The 21,512-nt window shown below is 38.1% G+C and overlaps 1 protein-coding gene across 1 annotated transcript; it reads right to left on the bottom strand.

Moving 5' to 3' along the window:
* Positions 1-1,462: 1,462 nt before the first annotated feature.
* Positions 1,463-15,277, bottom strand: LOC131986971 (transmembrane protease serine 2-like). The gene is made up of 15 exons (XM_059352111.1): positions 15,103-15,277; positions 14,510-14,592; positions 13,407-13,463; positions 12,797-13,256; positions 8,288-8,377; positions 8,078-8,194; positions 5,871-6,000; positions 4,986-5,102; positions 4,845-4,885; positions 4,009-4,189; positions 2,836-3,008; positions 2,662-2,757; positions 2,342-2,481; positions 1,981-2,133; positions 1,463-1,834 (listed from the first exon to the last, which is right to left on the bottom strand). Exons 1-15 carry the CDS (start codon positions 15,275-15,277, stop codon positions 1,826-1,828), a joined length of 2,022 nt encoding a protein of 673 aa, XP_059208094.1. The 3' UTR covers positions 1,463-1,825.
* Between the last annotated feature and the right edge of the window lie 6,235 nt (positions 15,278-21,512).

The raw sequence follows: 21,512 nt of genomic DNA, 5'->3' as shown, positions 1-21,512 counted from the left end.
CTGAAACACCCCTAATTTGAATATGAGCATTCCTGAGGGGTCTTTTGTCAGGACTTTTTTATTCCCTGTCGAAGAGCAGGGCCATTTTTCTGCCCTGAAAAAAGCCTGGTTGCTGATTGGATAGAACCTTAAGCAGGATGTGACGTAGTACTCGACGCGACAACAACACGCGCCGTTTGTAAAAGCAGGTGAAGCAGTGTTAGCAATTTGGCGACTTTGTTGCCGCAGCTCGTTAAGAAGAGTAAGAACGAGTCGAAGCAGCACAGTCCTCCTGCAGCAGTCTCTCCCAGCTGCAGTCACAGAGCCGGAGGGGATGTTAACTCCTTAGCGTCCAGTCTGCAAATTGCTAACAGTTAGCTCTGTAGCAGTACAGTGTGTATGTGCTAACAGGCTAACAGTTAGCTCTGTAGCAGTACAGTGTGTATGTGCTAACAGGCTAACAGTTAGCTCTGTAGCAGTACAGTGTGTATGTGCTGCTGCTGCAGGAGGTGTTCACTTAGCGATCTCTGTTTGTTTACAACAAGCACCGGACACTCTGTGCACAGTTAGCAATGCCGGTTAATTCATGATCACTATTTTTATGATCAGCAGAGACGCTGTGCATAATTATCCATGCTGCTTTGTTTATGATCAGCTGCTGACTTCGTGCACAGTTAGCAACATCGGCCACAGTTGCGTCTCCCGTGTTTAATCCATCGCTTATGTGATGACTGTCGAAACTGTTGCTAAGCGATTACGCGACAATCGAAAACTATACGTCACCTCCGGAGTCTCGTAAATCCCTCTGGGGGCCTTTTTGTAATGGAGACACGCAGAGTGAGTGGACATTTGAGAGGGCGTGGCCTGAGACTGTCCCGGTGGCTACTCTTCCCCCTAAAGGAAACACGGCTATAGGGTATCTCTGAAAGTCTACTTAACTCACAGGGACAACCCAACTTTGTGACAGAGTTTATTTATTTTTAAAGGTAGGAGAATTTACTTCATCCTCTAGTTTATCATAAACGTTGAAATGATTATTTGTTGTTTTCACTGGACAGGAAGGGAAAAAATAAATAACTAAAGTGATCTGAAAAGTAGGTAAAGTGGTCACACAACTGTGATGGAGTCAGAAATTTCTTGACCAATATTTGCCTCTGAGATGTAGTGGAGTAAAAATATAAAGTTGCATAAAAAAGGGAATAGTCAAATAAAGTGCAAGTACTGTGAATTAGTACAGTACTTGAGTAGATCTACTTAGATACATTTCAACACTGTCGTATTTGTCACAATATGTGAAATTAAAACTTTTTTAAAGTCTTTGTGCAAAATTAGTGTAATTACAACAAATAAATAGATTCATTTTAACTCAACTCAACTTTATTTGTAAAGCACTTTAAAACAACCACAGCCGCAACAAAGTGCTGTACATAAACAAACAGAAGAAGAGACAATAAAATAAATAAAACAGGAATAAACACTAAAATAAATAGATTCATTGCTTTTTAAAAAACAATTTAAAAATCAATAAATAAAAGCAAACCATAAAACACTAAAAACAAGAGCAGAGTCTCATGCGTGGTTAAAAGCCAAGGAATAAAAATAGGTTTTAAGATGAGTTTTAAAAATGGACAGTGAGGACGCTTGTCTGATGTGTAAAGGCAACTAACATTGTATCTGTTATTAACAGGTATATAAAAAATTAATGAAATGACACATCCTTTTTTATTAGTATAAGCTTTCAGATTATGAAAATCGTCCTGATCAATAAGTTCCCTCAGAGCTTGAGATTTAAAGTGTGTGATGAAGAAAGTGCTGCTGATTAATGTAAGAGGTGTCTTCAGGTCTGTCACTCATTCTGTGGAGATGAAAAAAAAGGTTAGAACATGTAGACTTAAATAGCTAAAATAATTATTAGTGTTATTATGAGTCAAAAAGCTAAAATTAGACAGTTTGGGAAACTCACATTGTACAGAGAATGACGTCTCTATTGCATTAACATACCTGCATTTGTTCATACACCCAGTTGACAAAATAGGTCACATTGCTGTAGACTCCTGTCGTGTCCTCCAAACCACATCCAATCCCCCAGCTAGTGTCCCCTGCCAGCCACCATACACCTCCCTGCTGAATCACCAGGGGTCCTCCACCGTCACCCTGCAGTGCATTGCATAACCAATAATGATTTTGGTTATTATCAAGAAAACCAGGGAAAATGTCTAGATACCAGCTCTTAAATTAAACTCTTATAAGATATGTTTGTTGTTATCATCATATTTGTCCAAATAAGTGTATCTTTAGTCGTACCAGGCATTAAAATGAACAAGAAATTGAAGGAAATAAGGGTGTAATATTTTTTTCTAACCTTACATGCGTCGGCTCCTCCCTCCACTTTGCCGGCACAGATCATGGTCTCAGTGACTTTTCCATCTAACACATAAGGGTAGTTACAGGTCTCTCTGCTGTAAACAGTCACCTGGGCCTGTTTCAGTCTGTCAGGGTATCCTGAGAGAAATAAATGATGATAAATGATGCACATCCACAGTTAACTCAGTCAAGCTTCAAAAAACACTGTTTCCTTACAGGAACAGGTCACCCCTGAAACATTTGGACAAATATTCTCCAGCCAGGTCCTGCATATGTGATTTAATCTGTACTTGATGAAACATTGGACATTTGGCTTACCAGCTGTGCTTAAGGCTCCCCATCCTGTGATCCAGGCTCTTTGTCCAGCAGAGAGGTCCACACCCATGTTGGGGAGACACACTGGCCTCACTGTCCCTGAGAGATTAACATGTGTGGGTTTTATGAATGCACAAACCAAACCATGAAATATGACTTTTGCTGGCAGGTACTTACTTGAAAATGTCAGAGGTGTATCGAGCTTTAGGAGAGCGATGTCATTGTCATGAGTTTCTTGGTTGTATTGTTGATGAGTGATAATTTTGTTCACTGTGTTGCCATCTTTAAGCCTCATCTTAGACAAGCTCACGTCGCCTGACCGTACCGTCCAAGATTCAGGACCGGAGTCACTGCCATGAGGGAAAATCATCAAACATCTTAGATTAACTCCTGAATGTCTAACAAAACACAGTGAGAAAACAAATACAGTCATGGAAAAAATCATTAGACGAACAGAATCGGAGACAAGGGGCAACCCTGGCGGAGGCCAACACCCACTGGGAACGTGTTTGACGTTGTGCCGGGTATGCAGACACAGCTCTCACTTTGGTTATGCAGGGACCGGATAGCTCGTAGCAACCAGCCCGGTACCCCATATTCCCGCAGTACCCCCCACAAGACTCCCAGAGGGACACGGTCGTAGGCCTTCTCCAAATCCACAAAACACATGTAGACTGGATGAGCAAACTCCAATGACCCCTCCAGAAGTTTAAAGAGCTGGTCTGTTGTTCCACGGCCAGGACGGAAGCTGCATTGTTCCTCCTGAATCTGAGGTTCGACAATCAGCCGGAGCCTCCTTTCCAGCACCCTGGAGTAGACTTTCCCGGGGAGGCTGAGCAGTGTGATTCCATGGTAATTGGAACACACCCTCCGGTCCCTTTTTAAAAATGGGAGCCACACCCGCCCGGTGCCTCTCACCCTAAGCAACTCCGGAAAAGGAGTGAGTCCAGCCTCTCTCCAGGAGTTTGGTTCCAGAGCCCACGCTATGTGTGGAGCTGAGCCCGACTATTTCTAGTCGGTAACAATCCACCTCCCTAACAAGCTTGAGCTCCTTCCCCGCCAGCGAGGTGACGTTCCACGTCCCCAGAGCCGCTGGAGCCGGGGGTCAGCACGCCCAGGTACCCGCCTCCCGGGTCTGGCTCCAGGAGGGGACCCCGGATCATCTAGATATCAGCTCTTAGATTAAACTCTTATGAGCTATTTTTGTTGTTATCATTTTATTTGTCCAAACAAATGTACCAGGCATTAAAATGAACAAGAAATTGAAGAAAACAATGGTCTAATTATTTTTTCCATGACTGTATGTACAAACAAGTTAAATTACATGCAGGGCCCTGAATCGGCACTTACTGTTGGAAGCAGTGTGCAGCAGATAGGATCCAATAAGGGCTGATAATGGAGCCTCCACAAACGTGTTGATCTGAAGGTTCATCTGAAGTCTGGAGGCTGACCTGCCACGGCCAGGCCCCATTTTCTGCGTCTGTAACCCCCTTAATACCAGAACTGGGGGAAGCTTCACTCCGTCCACATTCTGAGGGTGGAGACAAACAGTTTAATACAACTTTTAATAAACTCTTAATGAAACTATTTTCCAGAATCACAGAAAACATCCAATTCAGGCTAAATCCCAGCTTTGCACATATCAACTAAATTCCACCTCATCAACAATCATACATACAGTCATGGAAAAAATGATTAGACCACCCTTGTTTTCTCCTTGATTTCTTGTTAATTTTAATGCCTGGTATAACTAAAGGTACATTTGTTTGGATAAATATCTATCTATAAAAGCAAGAAGTGTCTGTGTGTGTGTGTGTGTGTGTGTTTGGGGCATATCTCTCTGACCGTTAGTCAGACTGACCTCAGATTTCGTATGTGGCTTTTGCATGGCACGAAGGTGTGCATCCTCGATTTTGAAGATTTTTGAATTCATTTTTCAAAATATCATTATAATGACTTTGGTTATTGCCAAGAAAAACAATGGAACATGTCTAGATATCAGCTCTTAAATTAAACTCTTATCAGCTATTTTTATTGTTATCATTATATTTGTCCAAACAACTGTACCTTTAGTTGTACTAGGCATTAAAATGAACACAAAATTGAAGAAAAAGGATGGCCTTATATTTTTTTCCATGACTGTATTTCAGTGGTGGAGTTATGTGAAGGTTAAAGCAATGGCTTACCGATACACTGAAGCTTGACTGCATTAGCTGAGCAACTCTGGCTGCAAAGGAAAAAATGGCAGAAAATGATATTGAAGTCGTTATCAAGATAATAAATACCCTGTACAAAGTCACTATGCAGTGATAGGTGGGGCAGTGTACCTGTGTTCAAGATGAGACTTTATACGTGATCCATGGTAAAAACCAGGCTTCAGCTTCATGGATCCTCTGGATGCCAAAGAACATGCACTGGTCTGGGTGAAGGACACGTAATGGCTTCTGTAGGAAGGACACAAGGACAAATTCACAATATGGATCATTTGTAAAGACAAAAATAATACATTGAGTTGAGGAAAAAGTACTTTTACTGAAGTAAAACTAGCAATATTACAGTGTATTGCAATAATAATAATAATAATAATAATAATAATAATAACTTTTAATTGTATAGCACCTTTTTTAAACAACAGCTGAATGATGCCATAAGGAAAAAACACACACAAAAGACAGAAAAAAACAGATAAAAGACAGCGTAGAATCAATCACAAGACAATCTCAGATACTGGAGCTGCTGTGACAACTAAATTTCCCTACTGAGGGATAAATAAAGTCATATAAGTAGAAAGTAAAGTAAAAGTCCTGCATTCGAAACTAACTGAAGTAAAAGTACAAAAGTATCAGCATCAAAATGTACTTAAAGTATCAAAAGTAAAAGTATTTGTTATGCAGAATGTACTCGCTCAGATTGTTTTATATTTTCTAAATATATTATTGCATTATTTGTATTGATTGCAGTGTTTTAATTTTTTGTAAAGACAGGGCTCATTTTAACTACCTAATATATTGTTATGAGGTATCATTCAAAAGCAAATGTATAATCCCTTTAAATTAATCATGTTTTTCATGTTAAATCTCGACCTCAAAATTAACTAAAGCTGTCAGCTAAATGTAATGGAGTAGAAGTATAAAGTTACATAAAATACATAAAATACTCAAGTAAAGTACAACTACCTCAAAATTGTACTGTTTGAAAATGGCAATAATCACCTGTTGTAGCCCATCTGCTCACACACAGCTCTGCCATGGTTGTTGTTCCAGTCGTCAGCACAAACCGGCAACCACGTCTGGTTGGCAGATGAGTAACTTTGCAGCATGAAGTTGGTCCTGTTGAGGCGAACTGTGAGGGAGAATTATGAGAAACTGTGAGGGAGAATTATGAGGGGCCGTATGTAATAAGTAAGTAACTTTACCTCTCACATTCACAATTTTACCCCTCACATTCACAAAAAATGTGTGAATGTGAGAAGTAAAATTGTTAATGTGAGAGGTGAAATTGTGTATGTGAGAGGTAAAATTGTTAATGTGAGAGGTAAAATTGTGTACGTGAGAGGTAAAATTGTGTATGTGAGAGGTAAAATTGTGAATGTGAGAGGTAAAATTGTGAATGTGAGAGGGAAAATTGTTAATGTGAGAGGTAAAATTGTTAATGTGAGAGGTAAAATTGTGAATGTAAGAGGTAACATCGTGTATGTGAGAGGTAAAATTGTGAATTTGAGAGGTAAAATAGTGAATGTAAGAGGTAACATTGTGTATGTGAGAGGTAAAATTGAGAATGTGAGAGGTAAAATTGTTAATGTGAGAGGTAAAATTGAGAATGTGAGAGGTAAAATTGTGGAGGAGAGAGGTAAAATTGTTAATGTGAGAGGTAAAATTGTGAATGTGAGAGGTAAAATTGAGAATGTGAGAGGTAAAATTGTGGAGGAGAGAGGTAAAATTGTGAATGTGAGAGGTGACATTGTGAATGTGAGAGGTGACATTGTGTATGTGAGAGGTAAAATTGTGAATGTGAGAGGTAAAATTGTTAATGTGACAGGTAAAATTGTGAATGTGAGAGGTAAAAATTGCGTATGTGAGAGGTAAAATTGTGAATGTGAGAGGTAAAATTGTTAATGTGAGAGGTAAAATTGTTAATATGAGAGGTAAAATTGTTCATGTGAGAGGTAAAATTGTGAATATGAGAAGTAAAATTGTTAATGTGAGAGGTAAAATTGTGTATGTGAGGGGTAAAATTGTGAATTTGAGAGGTAAAATTGTGAATGTAAGAGGTAACATTGTGTATGTGAGAGGTAAAATTGAGAATATGAGAGGAAAAATTGTTAATGTGAGAGGTAAAATTGAGAATGTGAGAGGTAAAATTGTTAATGTGAGAGGTAAAATTGAGAATATGAGAGGTAAAATTGTTAATGTGAGAGGTAAAACTGAGAATGTGTGAGGTAAAATTGTGGAGGAGAGAGGTAAAATTGTTAATGTGAGAGGTAAAATTGTGTATGTGAGGGGTAAAATTGTGAATTTGAGAGGTAAAATTGTGAATGTAAGAGGTAACATTGTGTATGTGAGAGGTAAAATTGAGAATATGAGAGGAAAAATTGTTAATGTGAGAGGTAAAATTGAGAATGTGAGAGGTAAAATTGTTAATGTGAGAGGTAAAATTGAGAATATGAGAGGTAAAATTGTTAATGTGAGAGGTAAAACTGAGAATGTGAGAGGTAAAATTGTGGAGGAGAGAGGTAAAATTGTTAATGTGAGAGGTAAAATTGTGAATTTGAGAGGTAAAATTGTGTATGTGAGAGGTAAAATTGAGAATGTGAGAGGTAAAATTGTTAATGTGAGAGGTAAAATTGAGAATGTGAGAGGTAAAATTGTGGAGGAGAGAGGTAAAATTGTTAATGTGAGAGGTAAAATTGTGAATGTGAGAGATGACATTGTGAATGTGAGAGGTGACATTGTGTATGTGAGAGGTAAAATTGTGAATGTGAGAGGTAAAATTGTTAATGTGACAGGTAAAATTGTGAATGTGAGAGGTAAAAATTGCGTATGTGAGAGGTAAAATTGTGAATGTGAGAGGTAAAATTGTTAATGTGAGAGGTAAAATTGTTAATTTGAAAGGTAAAATTGTTAATATGAGAGGTAAAATTGTTCATGTGAGAGGTAAAATTGTGAATATGAGAGGTAAAATTGTGTATGTGAAGGGTAAAATTGTGAATTTGAGAGGTAAAATTGTGAATGTAAGAGGTAACATTGTGTATGTGAGAGGTACAATTTTAAATGTGAAAAGTATTATTCGAGGAAATAATGAAGTATGGCCCATATGGCCCTCATAGAGAATCCGCCACCATGATGTTCACTGATGGGATGCACTAAGACAGATACAGTATATGTGTGTGTAGGTGTTGATGGTAATATTAATGTCTTACAGCAGTGAGATTCATCCTTTCCATTAGGGCAGTCTTTAACACCATCACACCTCTTGGAGGAGCTCAAACACTTTCCACCACTTTTACACGACTTCCCCTGTAAACACTGGTAGTATACTGCAAACAAACACACACAAATATAGAGAATAAAGCACACAGGAATCTGCTGACACGACCATCACACTAGATTAACATATATCTGGTACTTACAGAAGTACCAGAGCAGGATGGCCACCGCCAGGACAAGGAGCGCACACAGAGAGCCACACAGTATATATTTCCGCTGACATTTCTTCTTTCCTGCAAAGCAAGATAACAAAAATTGTAATAAAACTGATTTAATGAAAATAAAATGCATGCTCTCCAAGATGTGCATAGTGTCACACATGCAAATAACAGTTACAAGCTACTGTTCTGCAGATATGACAAAGAAACAAAACATTCTGTAGATCTAAAATACTGTAGAAACGTCATATAACACATCGCAAACTTAAGCCACTTCTAGCTCTAATATGTTCATAAGGAATTCAAATCCTATAACAGGTAAAGAGTTCATCATTGTGAGTTTAGCTCCAGTGACACATGTAGGCATGTATCCAAAAGAAAAAAGCACAAATAATGTGACAGAAACAGAGATATTTTTTCTATCCAAATATGTGGGCAGCCATTATGTTTCTCAAAGTAATGAAAAGTACAGTATGAGGATGTGGAAATGAGTTACAAAATAAATAAATTGTAAATAATATGCCAATATTAAATCAATTTGATGCTTTGAAGGCACAAAAATTACATTGCCAATGAATATTAGGTTAGAAAATACAACATTTGCCTAATGTGACTCCTGCATAAACCATTTCCTGTCTTCTTTACAAATACAGATACAGCTAAAGATTATAACGAGAGAAAAAAAGCCTGTATGGCCCCTCATAGTTTTCTCTCCAATTTTTACGAGTTCACCCTCCTTTTATTATGATGCAACCAGCAGAGTATCACTATAACTTAACTTAAACAAGTTAACCCTCTGGGGTCTAAGCCAATTTTTCCTTTTTATTTCCGCCAGTTTTTGTTGTTGTTAAATGCATGTATTTCTTCAACCCTTTGATGCAGAATAAAGTAATATACACCATTTTTTTCAGGACTACCAGTGCTACCAGAATATATGGTTCTGTCATATGTCACATGAATGTGCAAAAAGTTATATAACCCTGAAGACAAAGGAACAAATAAAGCGAAAATTTTACTTTACAGAAATATACTAAAACCACACACGAAAACATAAATGCAATGGCCTTTTCAACTGAATGTTATATTTTTAGGTCTTGGGGATCAGGGGGAAAACAAATAAACATTCTACATTGTACAAAATTACATATATTTACAAATAAGTTGAGACGTTTTTCTCAAGAATAGCTCAAATGGCTACACTTCAAAGCAATTCCTTCAAAGTGTACTAGTGTTTTAGTGACATTTTGCAAAGCAAAACTAATTGTTGTTACTTATTTTACTGTAACAAATCAACTTTCTTGCAAAAACAATGAGAGCCCATCCATCCTGCTCCCCCTCCCCTCTCTGTGCGCTAAATATCAATATATACAATTAGTGGAGCGGCTAAGTGCTCATTTTTGCCAGAATCTTTCAGTTCATGATACAAGCGTGAAAATTGGCATGAACACTCTCCATGGGTCACTTAACAAGAAAATTGACCGAGACATTTGAAATTTTAAGATGGCGGCCATTTTTCAAGATGGCCGACACCTTAGTGGATCAGTTAAGTGATATAATGGTTTATTTGGTGATACAAGCATAAAAATTGGCATGAGCAGTCTCTGTTGGTCACTTGACAATGACCCACCGACAGTTATTTGAATTTCCAAGATGGCGGCCATTTTTCAAGATGGCCGACACCTCAGTGGAGCAGTTAAGTGATATAATGGTTTATTTGGTGATACAAGCATACAAATTGGCACGAGCAGTCTCTGCTGGTCACTTGACAATAACCCACCCACAGTTACTTGAAATTCCAAGGTGGCGGCCATTTTTCAAGATGGCCGACACCTTAGTGGAGCAATTAAATTATATAATGTTTTATTTGGTGATACAACCATTAAAATTAGCATGAGCAGTCTCCATGGGTCACTTGACAATAAGCAACCCACAGTTACTTGGGTTGACAAAAAAACACTCCCAGCCACTTGAAATTTCTATTTTCAAGATGGCCGCCCCCTGGATCCTCAAAAGATCAATTTTCTCATAGAAATGTATTGGGTTTTAGATTATTCTGGAAAACAAGTTTTAACACATCATAATACAGTTGTGTTGATTTGTTGATCATAGACAGATTAGACAAGAGTGAGTATCTGCACTACCAGGGCACACTGGTGATATATGACTGCTGTTAAACTCAGAGTGGGGTTCAATGTCAGCCAATTGTAAAGTTAGTCAAAGAAGAGACGACAACTCTCTGAGTAGTTTGAGTTAACCGGGTGGTGTACAGATCGTACAGGGTAAAAATGGCATTGGATGAACGATTGGACTAAGTGTAGGGTTAAGGCATGAACTTAGTTGTATCCCGTACATCAAAGTGCTTATTAAAAGGTGGTAAAAGGCTAAACCCTCGGCCTCTGCCTTTGAATTTGCTGCAGACATTGGAGAAGCCATCATAACAGTTGAGAAAACAAACAGCAGGACACCAAGATCATACTGGTTATGATACCATTGCAAGAAATGTTCCATTATTTCATAAAATAAATGCTCTGCCTATCTTACGTTGTCCAACCCGACTAGATGAAGGTGATGGCACAGAAAGCACATTGACATGAAACAGAGCAAAATATCATTCAAGCTGTAAACTTATGTTCAACAACACACAGCTGGAAAGGGCACAAAAAAAGGCATCTACTGCTGCTAAAGACACTAAAGATACCAAAGATATCCATGTCAAGAGGTCAAAAAGATCCCAGACTTCTTATGAGGCTGGATATGTGTGGGGACAGGCATTGAAGAGACATCCACAAATGCCTAGCCCGTCCGACTGGGGATGGGTTAAACAGGACAAGGAGTGGAAAGTCTTCTGGACTCCACTTCCACCTATTGCGGAGAGTTGTTGGGAGTTGACAAAATGTGGGTGCACCAAGGCTTGTACTGGAAAGTGTAAGTGCTACAGATATGGACTCAGTTGCCCCTGCTAGAACTTATTTGCTTGTTTCTTTTGCCAGTGTTATTCCTTGTTGTCCTTTGTGTTTTCAAGTGTAGGCCTATGGCTGTCCGGATCTGTCATTATTGCCATTCAGTATTAACCATTGCTCAATTATTATTTTTGGAGCACTGTCCGTTCAGCACCACAATTGTGTTTCCCCACCCCTTAGTATTTATTTGGCATGTTTAATGGCAGTAGTAATGGTTAGTTATAAAAAAAGTAATTTAAAAAAGTATTTAACAAGCCCTCATGGTAAGGGAGCCTGTGTACCTCGGTGAACCCGGAGAGCTACGCCGGTGGGAGGGAACTCCTGTCAGGTTTTACCAAACTGGACAGGTCGTGGGCAAGGAGTCAGAGCACAGTCAAACAACCTCTCTTGAGGAACCCAATACATTTCTATGAGAAAATTCATAATTTAAAGGTTCACATGGCAGGCGGCAGTCATCCTGCAAAAAAAAATTGCCGCCTTGAAATTTCAAGTAGCTGTGGCTGGCTAATTGTCAAGTGACCCACAGATACTGCTCATGCCAGTTTTTATGCGTATATCACCCAATAAACCATTGTATCATTCAATTGCTCCACTAAGGTGTTGGCCATCTTGAAAAATGGCCGCCATCTTGGAATTTCAAGTAACTGTGGGTGGGTTATTGTGAAGTGACCCACAGATACTGCTCATGCCAATTTTTATGCTTGTATCACCAAATAAACCATTATATAATTTAATTGCGCCACTAAGGTGTCGGCCATCTTGAAAAATGGCCGCCATCTTGCAATTTCAAATGTCTCGGACAATTTTCTTGTTAATTGACCCATGGAGACTGCTCATGCCAATTTTTATGCTTGTATCACCAAATAAACCATTATATTATTCAATTGCTCCACTAAGGTGTCGGCCATCTTGAAAAATGGCCGCCATCTTGGAATTTCAAGTAACTATGGGTGGGTTATTGTCAAGTGACCAACAGAGACTGCTCATGCCAATTTGTATGCTTTTTTCACCAAATAAACCATTATATCACTTAACTGCTCCACTTAGGTGTCTGCCATCTTGAAAAATGGCCGCCATCTTAAAATTTTAAATGTCTCGGACAATTTTCTTGTCAAGTGACCCATGGAGAGTGTTCATGCCAATTTTCACGCTAGTATCATAAACTGAAAGATTATATCACCTAGCCGCTCCACTAAATATGGTTTGGATAAACTCCCCGAAAAGACTGTTGTTCCATGTCGGATTATAAAACCTATGGAAGGCGTACAATGACACCAAATACCTCTTCTGAAAGCTGCAGATCGAACGGAGCAACTGCTTTTTAAAGTAAGTTGATACAATCCTCCGTTCCGGAGCTATTCAAATATTTATAGAGCCCCCCCCCCCCGCGAATCATCGGCGACTTGTTAGACTTCAGAGGGTTAATGATTGTACAGAAGATGTATTTTGTTATGACTGAATGGAAGCCGTTGTTCACACAGCTTTTTATTGCACACGCTATAGCTTCACAGGAAAAATTTAAAATTGTCTGTACCTTTCTCTTGTGGTGTGTCATGTGGGGTTCCAGGTGCTGTAGTGTGGTTGGTGTCTACTGTAGGAGTGACGGCAACACAGCTGGGGGGTTGTGGGGGTCTCCCTTCATCATGCTGAAACCCTCCGTTGTCATAGAGGGGGGCAACACAGCTGGGGGGTTGTGGGGTTGGTGGGGGTCTCCCTTCCTCATGCTGAAACCCTACCTTGGCATAGAGGGGGGCAACATATCTGGGGGGTTGTGGGGTTGGTGGGGGTCTCCCTTCCTCATGCTGAAACCCTCCGTTGTCATAGAGGGGGGCAACATTGCTGGGGGTTTGTGGGGTTGGTGGGGGTCTCCCTTCATCATGCTGAAACCCTACCTTGGCATAGAGGGGGGCAACATTGCTGGGGGGTTGTGGGGTTGGTGGGGGTCTCCCTTCATCATGCTGAAACCCTCCGTTGTCATAGATGGGAGCATTCTGCTGGAGGTGCAGAAAAGAAATAGGAATAAAACATTTTGTAGAGATAACACAAGGTAAATGTGTGATCTTGTTAGCAAATGTGGTGTCATAAAAACAGTTTAAAAAACAGTTTAAAAGAGGAAAAATAATTAAATGTTGCATTTCACTCACCTGATTATTATTCATGTTGGAACTGGTTACACTGCCCGAAGAGGGAGACTGCTGAACCTGGAGAAAGTTAAGGTTATTTTAAATATAGATTAACATAGAACTGGTCATAGGCAATGGTGGAATGTAACTAAGTACATTTACTCAATTTTGACACTCTCTTACTATGACACTGTGTCTAGAAAAAAAGGCAAGGAGATATACTAACAGAGGGAAAAAAAGATGTATTTATTTTTTTTAAATGTCATTAACGTTCCTCATTAAGAACAAAACGATTTGATAATAAATCAGGATAATTAAAATGTAAACAAAAATTACAAATATAGTTATGTAAGAAAAGAAAAAATCTTAAAGGATGCATTTAAATAATAAAATAAAATAAAACAAAGTTGTTTAAAAAGCTCTAAAATTTTGCTGTTAGGGTACATAGGGGTAGATAATTTAATACCTATAATAAAATAATAAAAATGAAAAAGAAAGAACTGTTGAGTTTTTTTTAAATAAAATAATATATAGTAATAAAATATGTTTATAATGTTAGAGATTGGAAGGCTTTACAACAAATTTCTATGAAAAACATGATACATTTAAAGTGATTAGACATTTGTTTATAAATGATACCTCATAACAGTGTATTAGGTAGTTAAAATTAACCCTGCCTTTAGAAAATTCAATGCATCAATACAAATAATCTAATAATATATTTAGAATATATAAAACAACCTGAGTGGGTCCATTCTGCACAACGAGTACTTTTACTTTTGATACTTGAAGTACATTTTGATGCTGATACTTTTGTGCTTTTACTTCAGCAAGTTTTGAATGCTAGACTTTTACTTGAAGTGGAGTAATTTCACAGTGTGGTTTTAGTACTTTTACTGAACTAAAGGATCTGAATCTGTCTATATTACATTAGAATGTTGCTCACAATAAGTTTTATGAAAACTACATATCAGATACTTTTCCCACCAAACACTGATGATTTCCAGTTTTTATAACAAACAAGCTACAAGCTGATTAAATCATTATTCCGCATTTCAAGAATACAATGGAAACATTCTTTACATACTACCTAGGCTGACTTCTGCTAAAAGATTTGAACCTACCTTGAAATTCCCACTAATTCCTTCAGCGCTCTGATCCTGTCTGTCTGTTTCTCTCTCTGCCTCACGTTCCCCCTCTTCTGTTCCTGCATGTAATCAACAGTCACAACCACACCTTTTCCACTGTGACCACAACCCAGCCCCGTTGCGTGCCGCCTAATTTATAGGCCAGCATCAATACTCTCATTATATATATACACACACACCACACGGGTAAAATTATAAATGTTAGAGGTAAAATTGTGTAAGTGAGAGGTAAAATTGGGAATTTGAGAGGTAATATTGTGAATGTGAGAGGTAAAATGATAAATGTGAGGGGTAAAATTTTAATTGTGAAAGGTAAAATTGTGAATGTGAGAGGTAAAATTATAAATGTTAGAGGTAAAATTGTGGATGTGAGAGGTACAATTGTGTATGTGAGAGGTAAAATTGTAAATATGAGAAGTATTTTTTGTATATATCAGAGGAAATAATGAAGTATGGCTCATATGGCCCTCATAGAGAATCCGCGACCATGATGTTCACTGATGTGATGCACTAAGACAGATACAGTATATGTGTGTGTGTAGGTGTTGATGGTAATATTAATGTCTTACTGCAGTGAGATTCATCCTCTCCACGAGGGCAGTCTTTCACACCATCACACCACTGGGAGGAGCTCAAACACTTTCCACCACTTTTACACGACTTCCCCAGTAAACACTGGTAGTATACTGCAAACCCTGCTTTTGCTTTACCCTGGGCAACAATATTCAAGGGCCCCATCATCATGACCCAAGAATCACCATAATCTGGCAAAATATAGAATAAATTACAGTAATATACAGTTAATATACTCAATATATCAATAACTAACTGTCATCAAGTGCATTTTCATGTACAGACGTGCAAACGCTCATAGAACTACAAATGCACCACAAGGCCAATCACTCACATATGATGTTATGAAAACAAAACACATCAGCATCAGGATAATCTTGCAAAATTGACCCACTACATAGATAATAATAATAATAATAATAATAATAATAATAATAATAATAATAATAATAATAATAATAATAAATTTTATTTGGAAGGCGCCTTTCTTGGCACTCAAGGACACCGTACAAAAAGATAGATAAAGATAGGGAAGGAAGTGTCCTCAATTTTCACAAAAAAATAAGTAAGCAACCACTTTCAAAGCATCCTATATTTATTTAACAACACGTATTCCCAGCAGCACAAATGTATTGAATTGATAGAGCCATCACAGAGGAAGACAAGACACAAACAAAAATCAAGAATCTCATTTTGGTCCTCAGCTCATTTTAAACAGAACTCACCCTGAAATCACCTCGAAATTCATTTTTGAGCAACAGCGCCGATGGACAGTTTAACATACAAGAGAGAGATAACCAGATTGAAGTGTCTAATCCTTTGTCCTTTTAGCCAAACAGGTTAGGCCGCAGAGGCGCCGACACACATCACAAAAAGCACGCACGGAGACGCTTATCCAGCTCTGATATTTATTAAACGGAACTCCGGTTGACTTTCCCCATCGTCAATACAAAATAAAACATCTTCACTTAATGCGATGGTTTCTTGTGTTTACAAATGCTTGAGTGCGGTCAAAAAAACTATTCATACTCCGCATCCTAACCACCCAAAAAACCCCATTCACAAAAATTAAATAGACACCTGGCCGTGGGAGGTGCACCACGACGTCACCATCCTAATACAAACAAAATAAGTGTCTCCAAGCTCCTTCAGAAATTCCAAACCTCAGAAATAATTTCTTTACAAATAAGAAATAAAACTAGAAAATTTCCTCTGGGGAAATTTTGAAAGGGCCACGGGGGCTACTGCCGGTGTGTGTACACTATGATGAGATTCTTCAGAGATTTCAAACTATGCCCTTTAACCTCAAAATGTGTGTGTGTGTGTGGGTGTGTGTGTGTAATTAAAATCACATAAAGTTACTGTGTGTGTGTGTGTGTGCGTGTGCGTGCGTGCGCGTGCGTGTGTTTGAAGCATGTGTATGCATGTGTGAGTAGTGTGCGTGTTTCGCGTATGTGTGTGTGTGTGTATCTGTAACTGTAATCACATCAAAGATCAAAGGCAATCAGATCAAAGCAATCAACAGAATTAACTGACACCTGTTAATGAAAGAGTGACAGCAGCCAGAGGTGGACTGGAATTTCTGGCCTTGAACAGAAAGCATTTTTGGCAAAACCATAATACCTATCATTGATCCGACTTCACTTTGAGCGTCCTGAGTTCTTCCTGAACGTCTACATATGTTTTTTTTAAGAAAAATAAAAAAATAGCTTTGTTAGAGCGATCTAAAAAAACTGTTCCATCTTCCTTTTTTTCGAAATCTTCCTGCGTTTTTAATATGGGAGCCAATGAGGCTTTGGTGCGTGTTGGTGGCGCATCTCTGCGTCTTACGCCCAAACTATAACTCTGACAGCTTTACCAGAGGATTGTGAGTGAGAAGACAAATTTTCCTACGCTTCTATGTATAAATTATTTCTGTAGAGTGGAATTTGCGGCCTGGAGCGCAGTTTTAAAATTTATTTTTTGACAGTTTTACCTCTCCCTCTACACTCTGACACGAACATTCCGTACAATACACACCCATTATAATCTCAGAATTTCTCAAAAAATTATCATGGTCATTGAACAGGGATTGATAAAAAACTATATGAACTATCGAAATGTGGATTAATACACCAATACACAAGACTTGTGTCTACTGTTTAAAGTTCAAATGGAGTCTCTAGGTGAAATTATGCCGGAGAAGTAGACGTTTAAAAATCTCCAATGATTGTTCTTTTTTGCTCATTTTTTGTCGGCCGTCCCATTCATTTCAATGCAAAATTTTTAAGTTGTAGGACTAGTAGCGGGACGAAATTGCGTCCGGAAGAGGAATAAGAAGAAATCCACAGTATAACAGTAGTGCTCGGTGCGATTGCCCCGAGGCCCTAATAATTAACTTAAAACAAGTTTACCTATTTTCAAATTATATCTAAGTTTTCAAGATGGCTCCAACACAGATATTTTGCTTGTGCCCACACTGTCCTGGGCCCTTTAGAGGTTGTGGGCCTCTGGGCAATTGCCCAGTTACCCATATAGTTAATCCACCATTGTCCATAACCATATACGTCATGGTAAAGCATGTGTTATGGTAATTAAATTAATGAATTATGAAACAGCCACATGGTAAAGCTTATTTTTGTATACTCCATACTTCCCTCTATGGTTCGCTCCAGATTTGATCCCACGTACAAGAATCAGAACATAAAGTTTCATCCAAAACACAGATGCTAAAATCACGAAACAGACTGTATTATATATGGATATATGTCGACATATTGGTCAGAGGACAGTGACATAGAGTGACATCTCTGAAAGTCTACTTAACTCACCCAACTTTGTGAGGATGACGATGGGGTTTTAATGAGTGTATTTATCTTAAGAGGTAGGAGAATTTACTTCATCCTCTAGTTCAGCTGTTCTCAACCTTGGGCTCCAGACCCCAATTGGGGTCGTGAAATGATTTCTTTCCATTTCATTTTGGAAGTCAGCTCTGTCTCCACTGTGTTAAAGTGTTGTTTCATCTTTTTGGTAATTTAATGTCTTTTTTAGTCATTTTGTGGTTTTTTTTTTGTCATTTTGTGTCTTTTTTGGTAATTTTGTGTCTTTTTTTTTGGTAATTTTGTGTCTTTTTTGGTAATTTAGTGTCTCTTTTAGTGATTTTGTGTCTTTTTTTGGTAATTTAGTTTTTTTTAGTTATTTTGTGTCTTTTTTTGGTGATTGTGTGTCTTTTTTGCTAATTTTGTGTCTTTTCTGGTGATTTTGTGTCTCTCTTGGTCATTTTGTGTCTTTTTTTATCATTTTGTGGCCATATGTGTGTCTTTATTATCATTTTGTGGTCAATGTGTGTCTGTTTTGGTCATTTTGTGTCTTTTATGGTCATTTTGTGTCTCTCTTGGTCATTTTGTGACTTTTTTTTTTATCATTTTGTGGTCAATTTGTGTCTTTTTTGGTCATTTTGTTTCCTTTTTTTGATCATTTTGTGGTCATTTTTTGATCATTTTGTGGTCAATCTGTGTCTGTTTTGGTCATTTTGTGTCTTTTATGGTCATTTTGTGTCTTTTTTTGATCATTTTGTGGTCATTTTTTGATCATTTTGTGGTCAATTTGATTCTTTTTTGGGTTATTTTGTGTCTTTTCTGACAAATCCCAAAGTAGCAAGTTATTACTTTCCAAGGAGTCTCTGGCTTGAAGCTGACTTTCACACTCAGGAGGTCAGAATGGACCTTTAAAGGATTTAGATTAATTCGTATCAACTGAGTTTGTCTGATCTGAACTGTGAGATTCTGTTCAGTGATCGGGGGTCGCGGACAGCATGCATGTTAAATTGGGGGTCGCAACTCAAAAAGGTTGAGAACTACTGTTTCAGGTGACCTGAAGTGACCTGAACTAGTTCAGGTATCTCTGTTAGGCAGTGTATGTGTGTGTGTGTGTGTGTGTGTGTGTGTGTGTCTGGTCTGTTATCGGCTCATCTGTTGGCAGGTCGGGCGGGGCTGCAGCTGGAACCACTGCACACACACAAACACACACAGGTGCATTTCATCTGAATTATTCAAATACATGGCCCGATCACACACAGGAATCGTTTGCATATAAAGGGAACAACTCTCTCCAAAACAAATGTGATCTGGTGTGTGTGACACTGTTTGTTTGTCTGCAGGTCTCTTGATTGAAATTAAATACTTTTAGGTGTTGGGGATCAACTTTAACATAGATCCAGCTCTTTTTATTTTCATTCTTGCTGATAATGTGACACGTAAAGATTTATGTTCTTTGCTGAGAATTTAGCTTTTAACCCTCTGGAGTCCACGATAACGTCGGAGCATGACTTCTTTATGATGTCAAAAAAAGACACAAATGACCAAAAAAGACACAAAATGACCAAAAAAGACACGAAAGGCTGAGCTCAAAATGCCTTTGGTTTAACAGATCGTTGAGTATTGGTGTATATTGAAGACCTATATCATAACTTTATATCATGTTGACTACATGCATGCTTCACACACATATAATCTACGTAACTAGGAAAGCTACCCATCTTGTATTTTAACATCTTGAGGCTGTGATTATCCTATAGGTCACAACAATACAGTGAGATCAAGTTTCAAGAAATGCTCTCACTACAGTGACATGGCTACTGCAGGGACTAACATCATCCCACATGAATAAAATCTATTACTCATTGAATCCACAAGAGTCTCAGCTTTCCATTGATATCCACTTTATGCAACTCACAGATTGTTTGGGACCACAGCATGCAGAAATATTTATATGCAATAGGTGAAAATAATGCATGAGAAAAACAATGTGGTTTTTGCCTTAAACTTAATGTTATCATCATAAAGCATGTATGTAAAGAGGAGACTTGTGGCTACCCATAGAGCCCATTTTCATTCAGATATCTTGAGGTCAGAGCAGACTGTATATAAATAATAGACGTAGTCACCCACCAATCTCCCTTTACAAGAAGATTAGACTCCACTTTAAACCCACCTGTTGGGTTTCACCTCAGTACAGTGATGAATGCATGAAGAAGGATGCTGAGGAAGATTTGACCAAAAAAAAATTGTGATATTAGGTTTTTTTTTATAACGACTGCCTCAAAAATCAACAAACTAGCTTCATCACTCATCCTTTTAACATAGTTATGGCTGTAAATAATTCACTGCTTGCATGTGACTCATGTTTTCAGCTTGATGACGAGCACTCGTCTTCCTGCTTCCTTCCAGTTAACAACAGCATTATTCGTTGGTACTGTAGGTTTCTGTGTCACTGACAATAAACACTGAAGTGTTTACACGTGATGTATGATAAAAAGTTATCTGCTGGCACTCATTGTGTTTGAGAAAGGTCACTATTTAAAACTCATTCCTCATTCTGTTTGAAGAAAACCAATTATGAAAAGTGTATATTTATTTTTTCTGACGTCCATTTGGACTTTTTTTGGTGGTCAAAGATCGAAATCACTGTGACCTCACAAAATGTGTTTTTGGCCATAACTCAAGAAAAAAATACACTGACTGTGACAAAATGTCACACAAATGTCTAACAGGATAAAATGATGAAGAGATGAGATTTTATATCCATAAGGTCAAAGGTCAACTTCTCTGTGACATCACAATGTTCTGCAAAAACACTTTTCTGGCCATTACACAATGTCATAACTCAGATGGGGCTGGGCAGATACTGTATTCGAGACATTTGAGTGTCCACATTGAAACTGTGGCGATGCATACGTATATTGACATTAAGGGGGTTTCTCAGCAGTTTACAGAAGAGAAGTGCTCGTCATCCAATAGCTGAAAATACAGAAACATTTTTCAAACCAAATCACAGCACAGATTTTTATGTGTTTTTCCAAAGGTCTTGGTCTATTGATGATATTATTATAATTCAGCAGCATATGTGTGTAACAAATAGTATTATCCCAAAAAGTGCTGCAACAACTTACGGGACATAGTTGAGCATGAGAATTAACTTCATGTCCTGGACCCTAATTAATAGGGTAAATAAGCAACCTTAATAGGTTTACTTAATTGATTAAATTATTAGAGATGTATGACCAGACCAGCTTTGGATTAATATTACTGCTGCATCAATGTGTACAGTATGTTGCATTTTACTGATGTAGAAATTTAAGGTTGAGCTCATTTTAACTCCTTTATATTACCGTTACTGGGTAGTTTAATTTACAGCAATGCATCATATTCCATAAGATCATCATAGGTCATTTCATATTTCCATAACCATATATGTCGTGGTATAGCATGTATTTATTATATTGGTCAGAGGACAGTGACATAAAGGCCCCTAATTTGAATATGAGCCGTCCTGAGGGGTCTTTTGTCAGGACTTTTTTAGTCCCTGTCGAAGAGCAGGGCCGTTTTTCTACCCTGAAAAAGCCTGGTTGCTGATTGGATAGAACGCT

This window comes from Centropristis striata, chromosome 15, assembly GCF_030273125.1.
Source record: "Centropristis striata isolate RG_2023a ecotype Rhode Island chromosome 15, C.striata_1.0, whole genome shotgun sequence".
Classification (NCBI taxonomy): Eukaryota; Metazoa; Chordata; class Actinopteri; order Perciformes; family Serranidae; genus Centropristis; species Centropristis striata.
The sequence above is the reverse complement of the archived record's forward strand: the minus strand, read 5'-3'. Positions and strand labels throughout refer to the sequence as shown.

What these genes read in the sequence shown, in the direction of transcription:
- LOC131986971 (XM_059352111.1), bottom strand. Translation starts at nt 15,277, where the DNA reads ATGATGATGGGGCCCTTGAATATTGTTGCCCAGGGTAAAGCAAAAGCA. An exon ending in CCAACATGAATAATAATCAG is followed by an intron (nt 13,257 to 13,406) that starts GTGAGTGAAATG and finishes CTGCACCTCCAG; the next exon opens with CAGAATGCTCCCATCTATGA. An exon ending in TGACACACCACAAGAGAAAG is followed by an intron (nt 8,378 to 12,796) that starts GTACAGACAATT and finishes CTTGCTTTGCAG; the next exon opens with GAAAGAAGAAATGTCAGCGG.